At 39.7% G+C, this 23,077-nt stretch overlaps 1 protein-coding gene across 7 annotated transcripts in view; it reads right to left on the bottom strand.

The window, feature by feature from the left end:
- KLF12 (KLF transcription factor 12) overlaps positions 1 to 23,077 on the bottom strand; it is a 261,300-nt gene that overhangs the window by 10,932 nt on the left and 227,291 nt on the right. For 6 of the 7 annotated variants that reach the window (XM_064504759.1, XM_064504758.1, XM_026120828.2 and 3 more), the window contains one exon: positions 14,974 to 15,131. In XM_064504759.1, coding sequence (XP_064360829.1) covers positions 14,974 to 15,131 — 158 coding nt within the window. Of the gene's footprint in view, positions 1 to 14,061; positions 14,745 to 14,973; positions 15,132 to 23,077 lie in introns of those variants that run through there. The other variant, XM_064504763.1, reaches the window with a different exon arrangement.

The following is a 23,077-nucleotide window of genomic DNA, read 5'->3' as shown; positions in this document are numbered from 1 at the left end:
GCTGGTTACGTGCTCTTGCCAATGACAAAGTGCTACAAAACGTGCTCAGATTTGCCACAGAATTGTCTTCATACCCTTGCCACAAGCAGTTGGTGTGGAGCACTGTAAAAATATAACAGTCTCCCCATCTGACTTGGCAGGTCTACACTAATGATCTCGTTACAGCACACAAACAGTTTCTAAGTGGAGCGTTTGTCACTTCTACCCTCAACATAGTTGTAAACTCTCTTTTCATTCTGACCCTGGATACGGCCCTGATTGGTTTCTTTGATCACAGAGACTTCCAGAACAAAGTAAGGAGATGTTGCCTAAGTTTCAGATCCCTATTTAAAAGCATCTGAAATTCTAAGTCTCTCCGTACCCTAAGATCCTTCCCCTGCAAACAGCCTCTTCGTTACAGAAAGCCCCTAATCTTCCTTCCCTTGGCAAAAGGCAAATGGAGGCGGGAAGGGATGAAACATGAAAGAGAAGTACGAGAAATAGTTCCTTTTCCCCTTAAAATAGTATCACTTCAGGTAAGTAATGAAAGAAAGCTGATGGAAGGATGTGCTCCTGGGTCGCCCGGCTGGCGCTCTCCAGGTGTTGCTACCAGCTGCTCTCACCAAAGAGAGTCCTGTTTACCCAGCCCCTACCGAGCTATGTGACAGAGACAGGACTAACCACATTCCTCTCAAGCTATTTACACCATTGAAGGAAAATCTCTCTTACAAGCTCAACCTAAGAAGACCTTTCATTATTTTCAAATATATGCATATAAGAAGGAAAAAAACAAAGAAGCATTACGCTGAAGACAGCAAGTAATATGCACCTTAAAAAAAAAAACACCATGAAGAAAACTCTGAAAGATACAATTTTTCATTAAGATTAATCAACGACACTTTACGTAAACCTAAATTTTAGGGAAAGAATTTCTACTGAACACCTACATTATCTGTGGATGGAAAAAACAGATAGGCAATACTATATTAACTGTTAACTTTTTGTTTGGTAACATACCAAATGGGAAGACTGGCCCCTGATTCTACAAGAACCACAGTAAAAAATGGAAGATCCAGGAGTTCGAAGGATCAAGAAAGGACCAGCAGGAACAGAACTGATTAAGGATGGGCACCTGGTATCAGATTTTGAACACCAGCTTTGGCTGATTAACTTACAAGTGAAATGCCCAGTACAATCAACAGAGAGAAATAAGACTTCAGCAGGGACATGCAGAAAGTGCTTGAGTGAGGAGGCAGACAAAACTGGTTAAGAGGAAACATGCAGCCCACCACTTACTTAGGCTTAGGTGCCTGTGGCCATGCAGGACCCAGAGAGGTGGGCAGTGCTACGTGCACTCACAGGCTCTTGAGCGGACTAGAGCCCTCCAGAACACAGGTGCAATGTCAATATATTGCAATTTCAGGTCTGGATGGCAGTGGAGTGGAAGTGAAGTCAAACACTCAACAATTTGGATGCAGACACTTCTGCCTTTATGGGAGCACTTGACCTCTCGTGCCTAAGGAACTCTTGGGTTCAGAGTGCAGGCACATCTTGTACTTAGGCTCCCTGGATGGCCAGGCAGCTGCTGGCACATGGGCTTTACAGTTACTGCCACCCACTGAGATACTCAAATTCTCATTTAGCTCAAGCAGCCAAAGCAGGTACTGTGAGTCTTGCCCACAATAGTGGAAAAACATGGGAATGTAGAAGACAAAACAGTGGATAAGACAACGAAAGAAAAAGGAAGTTCTGCAAAGACAGAGGAAGAACCTGCAGTAATTAACACAGGGAGAGCACAAATACGGAAAAAGATAAAAACCCCTTACCGTTAGTTACTTTAATCTTCTGAATTTGTAAGTTTTTGTAGACTTACAGAAGTCACCAGTTAAAAAAAAGAAAAGGCCTAAAGCTGTGAACTTTTTCACTGGAGCCGTTGCTCTACTCTCTGGTCTGTCCTTGGAAGCATTATTGTTTTTTCTTAAAACCTGACAAAAAAGATCCCAAGTCACAGCAAAATTGTATTCTGATCTTATTTCACAGTTCTGTCTTGCAATACATGGACAGTAAACAATATTTCATGACAGTAATTTACATGGATCAAGTGGGACCCTGGAGCATGAAAAATATTATTCTAGACAGTTCTCTGTAGAAAACAAGTATTTTCTATTGTTTGGGAAAGTTAATTATAAAGTTTTATAGGTATGACTCAATGCCTCAAATGGAACTAGTCATTTTTTTAATCTTCTATTAACAAAACATCTGTTTTTAACAGCCCTCCAAAACATTGCCTTTTCCAGTCCAGATGCCACAATCCAAATTAGTTTAATTACTTTTACCATATTATTTTTCCTACCCTACCATGATGCCTCTCACTTAAGCATTTAAGAGCATAGTTACAATGGTTACTCACTGAATCTCCCTAAAAGCAAGCAAATAACGAATTAATAATGCTGAATAATGATCATTATTCAGTCAATTCTCTAAAAATTTTCTACCCTCCATACAACCCAACATATATTTTCCCATATTCATGTAATCTAATTTCTAGAAGATCATTCACCTAAGGAAATAAATCTCCCTAGCTTTTACTTTACAACCCAGTGACATTCAAATATTCTAAAATAATTTGGTATGTTGGTCTCAGCAAGAGACTGTGCCATGTAAGAGATGAAGGCGCCAGGGTCAGTTCTACGCTAAGCAGGATTTCACATGCAGTACGTTCCTCTGCAATTTTACTCTGCTGCTGGTATCATGGTATTTGATGACAGATACTTCAAAGAAAGGTGCAACAAAAGCCCTGTATAAATCGTTATGGAGTATTCTGCCAGCAGGGAAATTTATCTGGAACTCCATGAAACGGAGCTGGCTTTTGTTGCCTAGGCGAGAAATTTTATTTACTGTAATTGTAGATACCCCATGTACTCACTGTACACTTACAATTCCTTTCATTTGTGTATTATTCAAGTTTCATTTATTCATCAGCCTACCAAGCTCTTGACAACCATGTCATTGAGCAGCAATGAGGTAAGGTAACTCAGACTACTGCCAGGATAGAAAATATCCCTGTGATCAAGTTTTAAACATATTTCTTCCTCTGGCATAAACTTGTCTCTCTCTGTTATTACACATGAGTGTGACGTCCCTTCTTATCTGTGTCCTCTTCAAAGATTCCCATCTATCCAATTTTTCTAGATGTAACTCTCACCCTGATTAGCAATTACTTCATCACTTCTCTGTAGCTCCTTTCTGCAATGGTATTCATCACTGATAACATTTTTAATCCAGGTAAGAGTCAACTAGAAAATACACATATGGCAATACTCAGGGTACAGGCTTCACCAGCTAATCAGATTTTTCTGCATTTAAGCTTTCATTTTTCTGTGAAAGGGCCAAATGATAAACTCTGTTTTTGATATGGAAAAAAAAAAGTTAAGGAAAAGCACTTGGAAATGAATCTTGCTTTACAGATTTTCCATAGTGTTTCCAAATTGGAAGAGTGGGAGCAAAGGAGAGAAGCTGTTCCTCACTCTGCTCATGAAGTACAACTGGCTTGAGTTAAGCTTGCAGAGTTTAACAGCTGGTACCTGCCCAGCCTTGCTATCTACAGCAACATCTTTATACCTCCTTACTCAGTGTATTCCCCACATAAGAACAGTGTGTGGTCCTAAGGATTTAGCCCATAACAAGTGGAAGGAAAACAAAATATACAACAAACATGCCTCTGCCTATGTTTGATGATGTTAAATACTCTAGTTGAAGCCAACAGGTCTACAGCTCTGCAAGGTTAGGAACACCTCAGTTATTCCGCTACTTTGGAAGTTTCTGCTACAGGATATTACGCAAAATGCGTAACGTGTAGTATTTGCGTCAGCTGGTTTCAGCTCCCTCACAAATACCAGAATCATTCTGAAACATATAGGGCAACCACACTGCTCCCATACTGATATGACTCTGGGAGTGCAAATCATAAACTGACAATCCTGAAAGATGGATAATTATATCCTGCATTTCTACTAAAAATATCCTGTTTTGGACAGCAAAAGAATATTTTTACAGCAAAAACGTCATGTTATAATGAAGGCACTCCCAGATGAAGAAGGCAGCTTAGCTTTTAGACACAGGGAAAAGGGAAATGACAACCGTTATGTTTTGTGTGATTTTTTTATTAGTATAATTTTGTAATGAAAAAACGTAAGAGCACTTATAAAGCACTTTCCATCTTCAAAGTGCTTTATAAAACTATTTTAAAAATATTAATGCTTTATAATAGTCTGCCTTCATAATAGCACCACGTAACAAACATCATCATGTCTATTTTGCAGGTAGGGAAACCAACCCAGCGAACATAAGCGACCTCAAAACTGCAGAGAAAGTGAAAAGCAACATTATGACTCAAATATTAGAAGCATCTTACTTTCTGAAATTAAAACACTAATCTCAGTTGTATCCCTTTAAAAGATTGAAATATTATTGCAGCATTTTGATTAGAAGTCCAATTCAAATGTTCAGATGTCTAGCAAATTTTTCAAAAAGGTGATTTGGATCTCTGTTTCTCTTACTGATTCACTGTATCTCTTTGGTGAACGTAATGAATTTGACTTTTATGTTTCAGTGTTGTTAAATATGCAAATAAAAGACCTTTCTGGGAAAAGGCTGACGTTTCGTATCAGTTGAGCAAGTCTGGGAAAATAATTTCTATGAGCAGAAGAGGAACATACTGTGCTGACTGACACATGTCTTGAAATTCAGTTTTTTTATTCCCTGTTCTTACTTTGATTTAGGCAAAGCACAGGGACAAATCTTCCTCATGTGAAAACTGGGAACAAAACAATTTCCTGAATTCAAAAATTTAGTGACAACCTCCACTCTGAAAGAACAGACAGAACGTTGTCATACTATACAAACCTATGTGTATGCTCTGCTTCTGATAATTCAGGTCCAAGTCATTTTTCTGTATTGTAACACATAACTAACTTTTCATTGCGCTGTGCTGCTAATTTTGGGTCTTGTTTGTCATCCTAGCCTGTATGTCACCTTTTGTGCATGACCAGTGCTAGTTCAGGACCCTTACCTATTTCCTTCTCTTACTTCTGGCTTTTGTATATTGTTGCACACTACCCTCTATGCATGTAACAGCCTCAGTGTACCACTATTTTCATACAAATCCCAGTAAAAAAAAAACCTTTGTGACCAGACTCACAAGAATTCAGCTCTCCATAATTTAAGAAGACAAATTCATCACATTAGTCTCAGCCCTATCTGTCACACAGAAAAGAAACACAGAGGAAATACAAGAAACTTCACTTCCACATTTTCACTTTTTAGGCTTCTGCATAGCAACTTTGTCCCCTGATGTGACACACCTAGTACTACACAAGACATGAACGAATTGATATTCTGGGACAAGGTTTTGTCATTGCTGATGTGAATGATAAACATTAACTCCCATAATAACAATAAAAATAAATTTCTGGAAATGTAAAAGGCCTTTTCCTGTGCACCTGAATCAAAGAGCCAGACCAAACCCCCAAATCTGTTCCCACAAGAGAATGTTGACAGTAGATGACAAATACTGTATTAATGGCCTTCCTGATCTTTTTTGTTGCACGGCATCGTCCTTGTATCTGTATCTATATACACACTTTATCGATATATATACACACACACGTGCACATGTATTATTTACGTGTGTACATGTATATATATGTAGATATATATGTACAAATATATAATATATAATACATAATACATATGTAGATATATATGTATACATATATAATGTAAAATATATCTTATAATATATACTATATATAATATATTTTTATATATATATATATATAATATATATAATATATATACATACACACACACACACACACACACACACATAGTGAAAGAGGGCATAGAAACCTCCTCCTCCCCTTCTGCACAGGAAATGTATGGGACTATCAAAGGTCCAGTCCCATGGGGAAGGCAGAGATCACTCTTTTTATGGCAACCTTCACTCTCAAAGGATTTTGGGAAAGGCAATGCAACAGATCCGCACTTATATCAGCAGCCAACTGCATGGAGGTGGTAACAGGCCTGCACACTAACTCTCTTTATCTTGGGTGCTGCTGGCCTGGCTTCTCCTGAATAAAATACCTTTCCTCTATTGTGGTCCATAACTGCAAGGAAGATGCCAGTCAAGTGATAGATTTCTTTCCATTTGCAATAACTGTGCGTTCGATTCTGCTACCGTCACTACTCCTGAATGCTCTAGGAATTGCTCCATGTTCAATAAGAACAATGTATGTTTCTCAGTTTAACCTTCCACTATTTCTAAAAAAACCAAAATGACCGCTCCAAACAAACAAAGAAAAGGCTCCACGGGATGAGCTTCATCTCACTCAGTTTAACACAACTGATTATTTGCTGTTTACACCGTGCGAGAACTCAGGCTCAGGCAGAGGCCAGGATCCTGGTGTGCAGCACACAGAAACAGAGCTGCAAGATAACCACCTCCCTCAGAAAACCTAGTATTCGAGTAAATGAGTTGTGAATGCCACTAAACTCCTCAAGTGAATAGATGCCAATTGTTACCATCCTAAAGTGCAGAATAAATATATGAGATAGTAAAGAAAACTATTAACTGACAAAAATACATATGATGAGGAAAAAGACACTCAGAAAAGATCATTAATGTGACCAAGATACTACAAAATTTCTGATCCTATGTGGAGAAAATATTGAAGTGCAGAAAATATTCACTAGTTCCGTAAGAGTCATCTGATTTTTTCCTTTGACAGGAAATGAGAAGATGTCTTGTAAAATTTCCCCAATTTTTTAACCTACTTATCTATAAAAAATGAAGACCAAAAACACTAGCTTTCAGCTTTTGCCTCTTTTTCCTTGTATTAGTCATTAAAAAAAGAAAACAGGAAAAAAAAACATGAATAGATCATTAAAAGAAAGGCTTTTGTGAAACTTATTTGCAGTTTTCAGCATGCTCTACTCTCAGCAAACTCTGTTCCTGATGGACAGTCTGCCCTGACAAGGATAATACGGGCACGAGCAATTCCAGGAGCACTTCAGGAAAGGCAGGTGGTATCATCAGTATTGGACATTAAAGGAGCAAGCTGATATCCCAGTCTTTCTGCACCTCAGCTGGCTGCAAGAATGAATGTCCTTGGAAAGCCTGTAATGCTTGCTTACTCCTTTAAGTCTGGGTGCAACATCTGGGAAAGGATTTTGAAGGGAATGGGAGCAGAGAGGTCTTACTTGCTTTCATGCCACTGCAGGGCTACAAATGGTAGACCACAATAATGCCTGAGACCTTAGATGAACTGCAGTTCTTTGGAGGTAGAGTATTAAGTACTGAATGATTTACTTAGAGAAGATTTTATTCTGCATAATGAAATCATCATTATTCCCTCGTGCCACACACAGACAAAACACATATGCACCCCATATTTACAAAGTCAAGGGGCACTGTTGCAAATATTTTTCATAACCTAGAGACTGAAAGCAATCACAGACACAATTTGACTTGCTTTCCCATGTTGGAATAAACCACGTAGGCACTCTTCCATATCGGCACAGCAACAGACCTACAATGCAGAGAAGCGATTCCCTGGGTATAAGGTGAATTCAGAGCTCGCAAAATGCGTCAGAAATGAAATCGTTTAACTTTCCACATAGTGGCTATTGGATGAGAACTGGATGTACAAGCTTCTTGTGGTATGGACACCTGCCCATGAGTAACTGGACTCAGAAAAATATCTCACCACAGCCAGGCAGCTAGCAGACCTTAACATTTTTGTAGATCACCTTACTAGGATGTGGTGGCATTGGCAAGTCTGCCTTCATAGCCTGCCACATACTCTACCAGCAGATATCCTATTTTAAATGCAGTGTAAGTTCTGTCCTTGAGATGCTGAACCCAGTAATGTCAATGGGAATGGGCTGAGGCTTTAGGAGCCCTGTTTATTAAATAATTTGTCTATCTTCTAAACTAAAGTAGCATGGAGAAAGAGCAGAAAAACTACAAGTGAAGACTTCCATGAAATATACTGGTTTCCACATTGGAAAGCTCTGCTGTTTTTTTGCAACTGGCAGTAGATTTTAAACATTGAAAGAAGGCATTTCTTAAAAAATAAAAGTATCACCCAATACAAATAGAACCTCCTATTTTACTTAAAGCAAATTAATTTTTAAAGTGGCTTTGTTTACTCGAATTCCCAGGTTCTGGAACAGCATGTAAACCTGCTGGTACAGCTTTTTTCACTCGACAGATTTATGTGCAGGAGGAAGAGCTCTGGGATAAGGCTCTATGAGGCATATAGGACATGAGAAAGAAAAGCTAGGCTTTTGAAGAGAGAGTCTGGAGGGCAGGTGACAAAGAGGTGTTAAATTTAAAGTAGGAAAAAATCTACAGAATTCAGGTTAAAGCCAAGAGGATTACTTAGAAAATGTTGTTTCCTCCTAATATTTGTTTAAAGAAGGGATTACAAACTAGTAAATATCTCTCTGGAACATATAGCTACTAAAAGGCATTAAACAGACTTTAAGAAAACAGCAGGTAATGAATGGACTTTTAAAACCTACAGAGCAAAAATAACTTTTTTGGTGCCTTGTACTCCTTCAGCCTGCTCTGAAAATGCTGAAAGGAAAATGTGAACAAAGACTAATGACAGGGACCCTTTCATAATAAAATAGTAATATATGGAGCAACAGTGAGTGAGAGGAATGCAATGTTTGAAAAAGCACAGACTAAATAAAACACCCATGTACTCATCAGCCCTCTCTTTTAGGGTGGTATCTCAACCCAGCTAAAAAGGAACTTCTCTGAGAGGAAATACTGTCATTTTCTCAGGTACAAAACCACATTTCTGAGATGTTTAGTGCCTCCACACAGCGCTGGTGAAGACCCCCTGACACTGACAAATAGGCTTCATTACATCTGCGGCAAAGGTATTTGCTCTCCTATCTTAGGAATGATACAGGCAATGATCAAGGACAAAGCCCCAAATGCTACAAAATCTGTTTGGCCTGGGGGCTATAAGCTGCCACAACTTCTATGGCATCAGCACTGAGAAGAGTGATTTGGACTTAGTGCTGTTTGGGGCTCATCAAGGGAAAGCAGCAGTCACAGCCCTGTTTCTGAACCTCACAGTAGGTCTTCTAGATACAGTCTTCACCCTCCTTCACCCCTTGGTGGCAGGAGCAAAACCACAGTTGTGGCTATGTGACATCCCAGACTCACAGAATAAATCAATTCCCACTACAAGACTAGCAGAACGTCCCAGACTTTTGCTGCTGTTGACTCCAGGAAGCAACTGTGCCATGTTCCTCTAGAAATTAGTAACTATGACTGAAATAGGGTCACACAGAGATACAAGATGGTGATTACTTCTACCGTATTAGCTTTAAAGAAAATCTGATAGACCCAAGAGAAAGAGCAATCTCTCCTGATCCGACATTCTAAAGTTATGGCCCACATAATCTTAAAGCAGGCATATTATTTCTTTATTAACTTCTTCAGAATGATTCACACAATGTTTTAAACTCCTTGAGCTTTTCTATATGCTAAAAGGGTAGCCACAATAAGCTAGAAATGGATTTAGCTGTGAGCAACTTTAGATGTGAAATCCAACACAAATCAAATTTCCCTTTTAATGACGATGTAGTTAGTGGGTTAGATTTCTCAGGTCATCCTCACCATGCTAGGCACCACCTTGACTGTGGCACATTCACACCACACAGTGAATTTTGCATACTTAGAAAAACGGGAATAGTTTAAATTTCTTCCACATGTAATATCCTATATACAGGCTTTAAGTCTCTGTGTCCTTTATCAGGCTCCCTAACACAGACAGTATAATTTGCCTCTTCAATTTACATAATATACCTCAAATTTACATGCTCTCCCTATTTGAAAGGAAATAGGTGATGCCTATGAAAACTGGGACGTGACATGCAAAGGTTAGCCTGGGTACAAACAGACCTGTGATTTGGATTAAAAGAGAATATTGGGCACTAGAATTTCTAGTTTAAGCAGCCTCTGGATCAAAAATGAAAGTAGCTTTTAGTCACTTTGTAGACTAGTGGGACAGTTTGTCCAGTAGTGGGTGGAAGAACCTACCAGTGCACCAAACGCACATGCTGGGACATTCCCCAAAGTCAGCAGGGCACAGAGGGGCTTCTTGCACCATCTCTGTAGGCAGCCAGAACTTGTAGAGAACTAAATCTTATGCTATTCATATTTTTCATCATTCAATTCTTTTGGTAAAAAGAGAACTGAAATTACTGTGAATGAAATGTGTGTTTTTCATGTGATCACTGTCATCTATGCAAAAGGTATTTACATGTTCTAACACCTCCTTTGCACTGTTATGGCAACTAGTCCAAAGGGTCCTGGGTATTCGTTCTTCTTTTCCCTCTCCTCTCTGCCTAAAACAGGCTCTCCTGTCCCATCAATCTTTCCATACACCCCCTTCATCCACAAGTATTATAGTGATTGAGGCTATATTAATATACATATGAAATGTATTACTCCATCTGTGACTTTACTGCCTTGCATTTCATCAGATTAATGGCCTAACTGTACAGCTTTGTCCTGCTCATCATTCATTAGCTTCCCAGCTGACTGAAAAAATAATGATGAGTAAAATGAAATTCTGCAGGTAAATTGCAAAACATTTTTGATTGTTTTGCAGCTTTTTCATTGACATTTCCGAAATGTCCAGCCAGCTAGGGAGGTCAAGAGGCACTGCCCTCAAATACATGGTGTGAAAATACCTGGTTTTTGCCAAACAATGAAATGTTTGACATTTACTACCAGTTTTACAGTTTTATAGGCCAAATATTTTCAGTTTCACCACCTTCACAGATCAGTTATTAAAGTCTAGTTTTTATAACCCATGTCAGCCTCTCAACAGAAAGCATGATTTGCCTCTTGAATTTACATAAGATATATCAGATTTTCATCATCTCTCTGTATAAAAGAGAGAGGGCCTGTAGATCTTGCACAAACAAGGGATAGTAGGAAATGAAACAGCAATTCATTAAGATAAATTTAAATAGTTTTAGAATGAAATTTTGATGGAAAAAAGAACACCATGGAACGAACCAAAATTACTTAGTTTGAAATGCTCAGTTGCCCTAGTGGAAGCTTCGCTGGCAACTTTAATACTGCCTGAAGGATGTGAAATGACAATTATGTATCACACAATAACGCTATGCTTGTTTCCCTATCGGTCTTAAAAATATGTAAAACAGAAGCAAAGTGAAGAATGTCAGTCACACCGGGGATCCGTGGGTGCATGCTTCTCAGTGAACAGGAATTAAAATTCTCAACTATTACCCTCCCCGGGACAGCCCAAGTACGTACGTAGAGCACAATGCAGCCAGACATAGACAAGGAATACAACTTAGGACTCTTTGTTTTCTGACTTTTAAAGATTGCTCATTTGAAAAGTCACACACTAGTAATTTTCTTGATGTTCACTAAGCCGAAACTAACTCAACACAACTCAGGCGAGCCAACTTCTCATAATTTCTCCTTGCGGAAAGAGTTGATAAACCTGAGTTGCAAGACTGACTGCGAGCCCTGAAGGCTCTCCATCGCACCCGATACCTCCTGATATTTATATTTGACAATCTGGCAAAACAACTACAAAAACGGGATAGTAGAAAGAGTAATTAAATAGCAAGCGCTTGTGATTTATGGGAGGCTCTATTAGAGTGTTCATTTACCATTTTTCTAGTTACTGAAACGATACGTAGTTCAAGCATGCCCCCCAGTGGACAATGCCTACACCCTTACACTAAGTTTTAAAGACACTGGTGAGCAGTATTTGGGAGCTGGCTGATGGCATACCTAAAAAAAACATAGGCGTCACACAAAGAGAGTTAAATGCTACTGCTACTGTCTGCAAAATTTTGTTTTCATTTGTTAATTAAGTTCAAAAGAAGTATACTTTCCAACCAACAATGTGTTTGACCTGTCAAAGTGCCTTATTACTTTTATTCCTGTACCCAAATGATTATGAATATTTTATTTGCTATGCATATAAATTATACAGAAAAAAACTCCCTAGTTTTCAGACACATCCTGCTTAGCTAAACAATTGTTAGCAAGATCAGCATGCTTAAAAAAAATCCAGATTATGCAATGCTGAGTTTCTGTGATCTTTTCTCAGAAAGTTTCCTATTCAAACTTGCTCACCCTTGCGTGCATAGCTGTCATAATTCATTTATACTTATCCAAAACTGCACACTAATTACTGTGGGTCATAAGTGAATAATTAACTTGTTTTGCCTGAAGCAAAAGTAAAGGTTAAGATTAAAAAAAAGTAAGAAGAGATTAATACATACAGTATATTTATTGTCAGTGCTACGTGATTTACCAAGACCTGAAAACTGTTCTGTAAAACACGTTTCATTTTAACAGCACAGTATAGATTTTCTCATTGGATCTCCTCGATAAATTCAGTTTTCACCTTCTCTCAAGACTACTTCTAATTTCTTATATTGCAGCAGGCATGCAGCCACAACAATATAAAGCAGTTAGCAGATGAGCATTTTATGAAGGTTTCTAACTTGGTGCTATTTTTCCTGTTAGGTTTTCTTTTCCCCCTAAAGGAATAAACCAACATTCAACATTACTACAAAATATTTTAGGCAGCAGGCTTTTGGGGTGGGGATTAATTTCACCCAGCTAAGAGGCAGGTATCCAGGCTTCCTCTTTATTCAGTGGTGAAAGAGAAGCATCTTCACATGCCAGTTCATTCACCCATCTATCTGGAGACGGAATAACGTGCCTAGAGGTGCCAATTCCTCTTGCCCGACTAGGAGAGATCCCAGACAGATAGCTTAGCCTAGACATCTCGCTGTCAGAGAACCAAAGCTAGTGGAGATGAACCATATGATTACCACGGCTACAGAAACTCCCTTAACACTGCTGAAGAGCTGCAGCTGTACAAGCTGCAATTACTGACACCATTTTAAGCCTTTGGTGCCTAGTTTTGAGCACCCTAAGTGCACAGCCTGAACTTCAGAGGTGCAGACTATCTAACGCTGATCTGGATGCATTGCACACAAGAGCTGGCCTGCCAGGAGATCACTAGTGAATTATAGACTCACAACAAGTCACTGATTGAAGTCAATGACAACTGTGATTCTCCGCGTCTGGTAAGATTAAACTTAAAATCTCATGGCAGATAATAGTGGTTTTTATTTCAATGCTAACATGGCTGTGACACTTCTGAGGTTTTTCCACATACAGTTTGTAATCCAATTTCTTCCACTGTGTTTTCTTATCCTCTTGGGGTGGTCACCAGTTTTACAGGCTAGAATAGCTTAACTTCCCTGTGGTACAAGCCATGTCCAACCCCAAAAGTCTACTGGTTTCACACCTCTGCTTGGCTCTCTGCCTTCTAATCTGCTACACCCATAAAATGCTCAAAGGGTGATAAAGGCAATGAATAAAGAAACAATTTAGAAAGCAAGACAAGGAGAAGAAAAAGGGATTAGACTGGGATAGAAGAGGAAGGAAAACAAGAATAGCAGGGAAGAGAGGTAAGGGTAAGGGTATATGGAATAGATAGGTGGGGTAGGGACAAAAGACCAGGTTGAAGAAGGAAAAAAGGAAGGAAAATGGAAAAAGCATTAAGATAAGACATAATAAGAGAGAGCAGGTGGCACAAGCAGTACTGGGAAGATGTGAAGAAACCAGAATAACTGACCTGGAGCAAAACCTAACTAAATTCCTAGAAGACCAGAACATTTCTGCTGTTTAAGGAAGGGACTCCTACCTTACAGAAATTGGTTTAGTATGGGGTATTAGGACAGAGTCTTGTTCATATGCCTCTGAACAAAAGTCCTAACAACCAAAAGACATATTGGAAAGTGTGATGGAGACACAGCCTCATTTGCAATAGAGGGGCCATCAAGTATGTCACACCACAGAAAGCACCAGCAGTTCTCAACAAAGAATAACATTGTGCTACATGCTGGACAAACATCATCTTTTCCCCAAGGAGTTACAAAAAGGCTGAAGTACAACAAAAGCGGAAAGATCAATAAATTTTATTTTAATAGCATAGCAAGGAACAGCACTGAAACACGGTGCTCAGTCTACTGCCTTTTTAGCCATCAATTTCTCCTCTTTTTTGTTCTTGGTGACTTCAAACAGCTGTTTCGGAGTTTATCCACAATAAAATACAACATTTACACATCACTGCTTCAGCTACCCTCACATGCTTGTCATATGGACTAGTAACAGACCATAAAGTTATTCAAGACACCATGTATCGAGTAAGTGTTAAGCATTAAGCATCATTAAATGGTATCCAGCTCATCTAATGTAGGTACCTCTCTTGCACCACCATTACAGGGATCTAGTATTCTTCATCCTCATAAACTGATTGAGTTCCCTTTGCAGTATGTGGTAGTTGGCTCTGAAGGCCTCCAGAAAGAAATCCTGCCCTCCTACGTTTAGACTTGGATTGAACTGAAGGCACCTACCATTCAAAAGCTATGTCTATAAAAGCAAGTAGTAGCTCAATATGAGCAGATCTGTAAAGTGCAGTAGTTGGTGCTGAAGATCCATGTCCACACTATATGCTGTTCTTGGGGGTTTTCTTTGTACTAGCTCTGGTCAGTCCCATGCACTGACTACCCATTGGTGGTTGAAGCACATTAGATGTGTCCTCAGAGGGCACTTTTCTGTTTAGTTTCATCTGAAAGGAGACCAGCTTGCACTCTCTGAGACTGCTCTTGTGCTGTGAAACAAAGCATAGGAAGTGGGGATGACAGGGAAATTAAATTCAAAAGCATGCTCCTGATCTGCATGAAAATGCTGATACAGATGCACCCACAGACTTCTCCATGAGTTATATACAGAACTTTGACTCTTTGCATAAGATGGATGACAAATTCAGTATGTCCCAAATTAGGTATAAAGGAACCTACTTGTTTTAAGCCTAGAACACAGTGCCAGCGAAGTCTTACCTGTGTGTGTCCTTCGGTGAGCCTTCAGGTGAGAACTTTTTGTGTATACTTTGTTGCATCCCTCAAAGTCACACCGATGGATGCGCCGCTTCCTGGAGTCTGGAGACTCAGACCTTCTCTGACGCCTTGTGCTCTCAATACTGAATGGTGAAATTGAACTGTAAAACAGAACAGAAGCAAAAAATGAAGCAAGAGCATGATATATGTCTTGGGCCCCCCAAAATCAGTTGTAATAGATCACTATGCCAGAAGGGACCTTAACGATTGTTTAAATATTTCTTTTTCTACATCACAGATGACAGCACCTCTTTAAAATAGTTCTTGTTTGAATACAGTATATTTTGCAGTATGAAATAATTCATGTTTTGATTGAAAAGTGTTTATTGTCAGAGAAATAACCATGATCCTTGGAATATCGGTCTGAAAATGAACTAGCCTCAATTTATCTGAGCTTAATTTTTATTTTGTGTGTCCAACTTCAAGTTCACTAGCTCTTGTTTTTTTCTGAAGAACTTTATACACAACTTCTTAAGTTCTCTTTGATATGTTTAATCTTGAAACCTTTTACTAAAAGATGTTTCTATTACCCAGATCTGTACTGTGGATATCCCTATTTGACCAAACACGTCATTTGCTTGCATACAGATTACAAAGATATCCAGATCACCCTTGCTTCAGTGATCTTTGCACTTCCTTATTGAACAATTCTCAGTCTATCACCCACAAACTATTTTTAATTTTATTTCCTTCCACGCCACTGATTAACAAGAAAGTTTAACAGCACAGAGTTAGGCAAAAATCACTATGGAAATGCATATGCTCACTGAAGGTAGTCCAAATAGAAATGTCCTAGAACCTACCAGTTATCCCAGTTTTAACCAATTAAAACTGGAATGCTGAAGCTATATTGTTCAAGTTCCAAATACAGTGCACACCATGCCAAATGCTTTAAATAAGTTTACTACAACAATACATTTGCCTTGGCAAATGACACTTGCTGTGTCATAAAATGTTATCAAGTTGGTACGCCAGGATCCATTTTTTAAAAGCCTTCATTGATGCCCATTAATTATATTATTCAGCTATAAAACATTATTAATAGATGTCCTTATCAGCTCCATTATGGTTATATTGCACAGCAGTCATGTTCACCTATAGTTAAACACCAGCATGACGTTTTCTCTGTTCACCCATTACCGCTATTTTAAATACTGGGGCAACATTAGCCTTCCTCGAGTTTTCTGGGACTTCCATGGCATTCCCAGGTTTATTGACACTAAGGTAAATGATCTAGAGGTTCCTCAGCCAGCTCTTTTACACTCTTTAGATGCAAGTTCTCAGATCCTGAAATAATTTGTGACTGTCAAACGAAAATAAATTATAGAACAGGAATCTGAATCTGCTCACAATAACAAATAAGCATATACCTTTGAGGAAGCTTAAATACTAAGAATGGCATTTGAAAGAAATATTGATGTTGATGTATCTGCTGAGAAGTTCCTATGTCAACACTAATATTCAACCTTCTGTTACAACAGCCAGTGTTGTTACAGTATAGCTGTTCTGGCATAAACTTCATTTTTAGGGATTTCTGAAATTTGGTGATGACTGTTTATACTGGGTTAGAGCTTTGCATAGAGACTCTCACAGCATTAACATGTGACTTTGCTAGTGTTCCAATCTACTACATTACAAAGCTTTAAGCCTTAAATTTATGGTAGTCCAAATGGTAGTCCATTTCTCTTTTTGTTTAAATATTTTCATAATACAATACTAATTTAAAAACCCTAAGTATTAAATAAAAAGAATATTGGAATACTCTCTTTCTGGCAGCCCTCTTTTTCCCTTAACACTTGAAATGTATTTATACTTCATCTTTAGGCTAAGAAATTTTTCAGATTAATTATTTTTGCTTAGAATATGATGCGTGTAAGCAGGCAGGCAGGGAATCTCTGCAACAGAGGAAAGGATGGACAGAAGGCCGTAATATCAACATTAACTAACTAAAAGTAGTCTCCAAGTGAGCAAGACAATCAACACTTTAACTACGTGACAGGAATACAGACATGTTTTGCTGTCATGGAAATGGCCTGGGTATTGCGTTTAAGCATCTGCATCTCAGGGCAAATAAAAGACCTGGCTTAGATGATTCACTGAGATAAGTCTCCATACTCCAGATTTTTTTAAACAGCCCACCAGCCAAAATAAAAAGCAAACGCGTAAATCAAACCTTAAAGCTCAACACTGAAAGTACATAAGCCAGTGCACAAGACCAGAAAATCTTTATCTTAAAAAATAAATATTTGTGCTTCATTTTTTCTGTATGTGATTTATGAGCTGTCTTAAAAGGCGATTTTGTAACAGGGCGTTCAGATCCTGGAGAGTACAACTTGTTTAAATGGGAGGAGGATCGAGCTCACAAGGCTGCTGCAACTTCCAGTATCGAGAGAAGAGAGCCTCGAACACAGTCAGCGCCTCATAAAAAGCTTTGTCACATACAGGAGAGTTACCTCACTGCCACGACCTGCTCCGTGCTTACCCCCGTATTTACACAGGAGTGGGTGGAATAAAGTGGTGCCATGAGGTGGCACGGAATCAATGCTGCTGTTTCTCCCTCCGATTACTCACTCTTTCTAAAAGGCGGAGCGTCAGGCCCACCTCTTCCAAGCTAGGAAAACAGCACAATAAGCATCAGAAAGCACCATGCACTGCCATTTTCCATGGCAAGCTTCACAGTTATTGCTTGTTCAGGGCACGGAGGAGAAAGGCTACCATAGGCTAGAAAAAGCAGATGTAGCCTCATACTTTCTATTTCAGCAGTGTAGACTAAATAACATACTAACCAGCAAAAGAGACACATATATATAACAGCTAAGAGCACACCTCCAAGGTGATCCTCCTCTGCCACTGTAGCTTTGGAGAAGATGAGGCACCCCACCATTCTGACAGAAAACATGTTACAGACAGAAAAAGAGCCAAATCCTGAGAATAGGAGCTCTGTTTTCGCCTTGCACAAGCCATGTGACTTTCTAAATGGAGACACCACAAAAAGGTGTAAAAACAGCATAAAGATGTATTTTTAAGCTTCCTGGGGTAAGTCCCTCTCACAATAATATTTAATTCATTTGCCTCCCTTCTTTCCGTCAGTCAGGTAGCAGTAAAGGGACACACTCCACTTACTTGGGCAATTTCTGCAAAACAACCTCACCGACCACGCAGAGAGACATAAAAAAATAAAGGCCTCTAAATGGTGTTTTGTACTTTTTAAGGGCCATAGGGGTTCTGCCAGTTGGCTCTGCTCAGTGCAAAGCTCCAGAAAGCATTGCTGTATGGTATCCCATTCGACAAACAAGCCCAAGTATTCAAGAATGGAAATGACTGGCTATTCATAGGTATTTATTTTTATAGAGGGGTTTCTATCTGTTTACAATGTGCTTTTAAAATCATGTAAAATGAAATAATTTTTTTTTTTAACCGTATTGTAGCAGCTTGCCTCTCTTGATTTTAAGTGTCCCTTCCAGACTGCCCAGAGTGAAGACCTGGAAGAAAATCAATAGCCGGGAGCAGTCGGGCTGCCCAGAGGAGGGGCTGTCAGCTCCCCTTGCCAGGCCCAGGAACTCAGGCAGCCTTTCAGGCTCAAGGTGGGGTTTAGCTATAGGACTGACACCATACACCACATCCCAGGGAAATTACAGGATGTATCAGATTACTATCGAGCCATCAAATTTGATAGATTAAAAATAACAAAGAAGAAAGTCTGGTTCTGACTTGCCAGCTTGACTTTTTTTATTTGTATTTAATTATTTATAGAAACTGCAGTTTCTATACTACTGTAGAAGCTACTACACTAACGTAAACCCTAGGAGACGGCCTGTCTTCTCCAGTAAGCACCAGCAACACCTATAGTTGTAATTGCCCATAGGGTGGAACGAATGAAATCAAACATTGTCTGGCTGTGAGCATTTAGGGTGATCTACAAAACGTCGCTGGTGATATTTCCAGCTAAAACTGAACACATACATCTCCACAACTCACACGTGGCTAAGTGCTTTTCTCTGATGCAAAAAAAGTCTGCAAATTGAAAAACAGAGCTGGACTTCACCAGTAGATGGCCTTCAAGCTCTCCAGAACGTGATTTGCTCCGCACACAAAACAGGGATTAGAACAAGCCAGGCAATGCAAAATTATTTTTCCTTTCTACTAACACTGCCTATGACTTCCTGGGTGTTTTGCTTTCAGTCTTTTCTCCAGACTGTGAAAGGCCCCTGCCCTTAACCCATGCAGTGATGGTCTGTTAAAAACATATGTCATGGGTCCTTCTGCAGCGATGCCGTGGGTCCTTCTGTAGCAATGCCATGTGTCCTGAATGATGCACAGAGCAGAGCTGCCCACAGAGTGCGGTGGCTGGATTAAAGCCTTGAACCGTATTCAGTGCTCTGACGCACAACTTGTCGCACGGTGACAAGTTACTGCACACCAGCTGCTCCACAGGAACAGCCTGCGCATGCGCTCTCCCCCTGTGGCAAATACACAGTACTTCTCTTTTCCCACTAAGTATTAGCTTCCTGGTGCTTCCCAATTCCCGGAAAGCAAGGCAAGAGCTTGCCGATACTGCCGCTGCGGAGCAAGTGATGCACAGCAAGCTGATGCCCCATTGTTTTCAGGTCTTTGCTACAGGAATACAAATGCTGCCCAAGTGTTGCATTTATGTAATACAGCTGTCCTTGTGACTGCAGCCTTTACTTTTTCTTGGCCTTTCTGACACTGTGAGCTCCGGCCCTCCCCATGAAAGACCCCGTGGGAAGAACCTCGACTTCAGGGCTGACAGGTACAGCCAGGTTTGTCTCCCGAATCCCCCTGTCCTGCCATACAGCCCTCCTTGCTAGCTGTGAGGCTGTATCACCTTCTCCCTCAGATGGCCTCAGAGCTAAATCAGAGACTTCCCTTCGCTAACGCTAACAATAGCAGCCCAGAAGGCTTCTGGGTCGTCGTCGGCTGAAACAGATGCTAACTTCATTTTGGGGAGAGACCCAGGCATGTATCGACTCTGTCTCCTCTGCTCTCGTTTCCACCAGAAGGAAAATCAGACTGGGGCTGGCACGTCGTAGCAGCCGTTCAGTCTGGATGATCAGCTCCGCAGGCCATAACATGCCCCGCAAAGTATGGAAAACATAATTCACCATCCTCCTGTGCTTCTCTTTCTCAGGCTTGGTGCTGCTGAGGGATGCGATTTGACAATGCGGTTAAGCTAACATAACAAGACAGTCCTGCTCCAGTTGCTTTCTCTTATGTCAGCTCTGGCACTTGTCTGATCCTGCAGCGAGCCAGCTCAGGGACCTATGATGACGAAAAATCAATTCTACAAAATACGCTAATGGCTTGCTTCTTTTGCTGCTTTAGCTCCCGAAATAATGGAGTCAGGTGAGCACCTGCACTGATACCTGGGAGAGGAAGGGAGCCTACGGCCATGGATGAGGGGAGCATCATCAGCCTTTTCAGTGGCAACTAGCTGTTATATTACGACTGTCATAACTTAGGTGGAAAATCAGAATTTGTACAGAGAAAATTGCAAACATACAATCCACACAAGGAGCAACAGGAAAATCCACTTCCTCTCCTCAACAAAGTCTCTTCTTACGATTCTTGTGTATGTAGAAATCACATACACAAAGATAAACATAAAAATAGATAAGATAAAAAAAAATATTGGGAGAGATTATAACTGTTAAATTCCTAGAAGGTGATAATGTGCTTTGGTGATAGAGGATAAAACCAATAGGCAGACATTAACATCTCACCCTCATGAATATTTTGGAAAACCAGATATTTACAGTTTTTCTTTTTCAAAAATGAAAAAAAAGATTTAAATATATAATATTTAAATAGATAAATAGTATATAAATTTAGCAATGTCAATCAATTAATTTATGAGAATCTGCATACCTTCTGGGCCAGCCTTTCAGGCACATTCACTAAGAATGCATGCAAATGAAATAAAAGCAGAAAATTCAGATATAATATGCCTACTTTCAGTACCGTAATGAGCAGCTGAAAATCCTTGGATTTCTACCATACACTCATAATTCAAAGGCATCCTGGGCTGCTTAATATTTATGGAAATCAGAGCTCTTAAGTGGGTGACTATTGGCTTCAGAGTGGAATTTTCTCCATTATTTTTGAAAATCCTGGCCTTTGGATGCAGTGGTGGAATTGCACCCTCAGAGCACATCAATCAAGCAGTCAAGCTGTACGCTTTCACCCATCACAGTTTTCTGTCTTCCTTCAGGTGAAGTGAGTCTGTGAAGACTACGCAGAGACTCACAGAGCTGCTCTTCACCAAAGAAGTAGAGGAAAAAGTGGTCCTAACACATTTGTTTGATGCCTCTGGTACATGTATGAGTCAAGTGAATACACGCGCAGCAGCACACAGCTCATTCATGGAGCTAACCTCTCTAAAGACGAAGTGTCCTTTTTCTGTTAAGACCTTAAGGTTTCAAACATAACAGATGAGATATGGGTACTCAAGCATCCTTTTGAGGAAAGGGAAACTGAAATGCATTGCCAGGTTTCTCACTCTCAGATGCATTCTTTTCCAGTAACACTCCCCCCTCCCAGTAGTTTTTCACATAACATAATTTCCTTTTCTGATAGCTCTTACAATGTTATGTTCCCACTCAGTATATTGGTGAAAATAGCTCTAGAAATTACACATGCATTAAACTGTGAAAAAATTTGGTACACATTAATTTGCATTACAATTTAAAAAAAATCAGCTACTTCTGGAGTAGCGAGATGACAAAATCATACTATATAAAAAGTAGTAGTTTTGCTACTTTAATTTGCATAATAGGTTTGGGTGTGATCTGTTGAAGTAGTCCCTTTGAATATTTACTTTTTGTCTTTTCTTTTTAATACGGAGTTTCTAATGTGTCCTTTTCACAGGAAAACAGATGCGCATGCTTACATACATATGATTTTTTTCTCCTCTCTAATTCTTAGATTCTAATTAATGTTTCATGAACAGCAAACATCTGCCTTAGCAATGTTAGACATTAAAACATATCAAGCAGTAGTTAAGATGATCATAAAAGGAAAATATGCACTACTCATTTTATTAGCAGTAGTTACTTCAATTAGTATACTTTAAGGTGATTTTACATTGGAAATTACACATTTTGTCAAGAAAGAAAGGAGAAATTTGGCTCTATGTACAAACAGTACACATATTAAATGGGAAAATTACATGGGTAAACAATATACAGATATGAAATGTTTTGAATACATTTGGTTCAGAAGGCCTCTGAGCTGAAAATGGTGGGAAACTAGAACAGGAGCAGATGGGAATAGAAGCACAGTGAGTTTGTCCTTTTATATTTTCTCCTAGGTATCCGCCCATGGCCACTGCTGGAGACAGAGTGCTGGGGAAGAGACACCTTGGGTTTGGCTCCGTATGGCCACTCTTGTATTCTCACATTCTTATTCAGGGTGGCCAGCAAACAAAACACCCCACATATCTGTGACCATGACTTTATTCACAATATTTATTCCTACTGAGACCAACTAAAGTTGCTTGGATTGTTGAGTTGCCTTGCAATAACAAAATGCATTACAACATCTTTCTGGCAGTAGTGGAACTGAATGTGTGACTATAATGAAAAACAAGCTCCTGGCAGTGGGAAAGAGCTTTTGGTGCTCAGAAAAGCACTGGTGTCAATCAACAAGCAGAACCGGGCATGTCTTATCAAAATTATCCATCATTTATGCTACTAGCTGTGTTAAACTGGGACATGAGAACAAGACGGTTGCTTGATGATTCTCCTTAGCTATGTTTATGCCGCAGGACGTGGGAGTGCTTTCCAGCTCCCAAAACTGTGTTCTCCTTTGGGTGTATCCCAGCTCCACGCTGGGGTGAGATCTGAGCACACACCACGTTCTCCTCTTTTACCCCATTTCACTGTGCTTGGTTTCCAAGCAAAGGAAGCTGGGCCAGAAAATATCTACAGCATGCTCCAGGGTGTCCCCCAGATCTGAGGACCGTAGGACCAGGACTGCAAAGCACGCTGCCCCAAAGGACAGAGAAAGCCTATAATTCAAGCCTATAATG

Source organism: Dromaius novaehollandiae, chromosome 1, assembly GCF_036370855.1.
Source record: "Dromaius novaehollandiae isolate bDroNov1 chromosome 1, bDroNov1.hap1, whole genome shotgun sequence".
In the NCBI taxonomy this organism is placed as follows: domain Eukaryota; kingdom Metazoa; phylum Chordata; class Aves; order Casuariiformes; family Dromaiidae; genus Dromaius; species Dromaius novaehollandiae.
The sequence above is the reverse complement of the archived record's forward strand: the minus strand, read 5'-3'. Positions and strand labels throughout refer to the sequence as shown.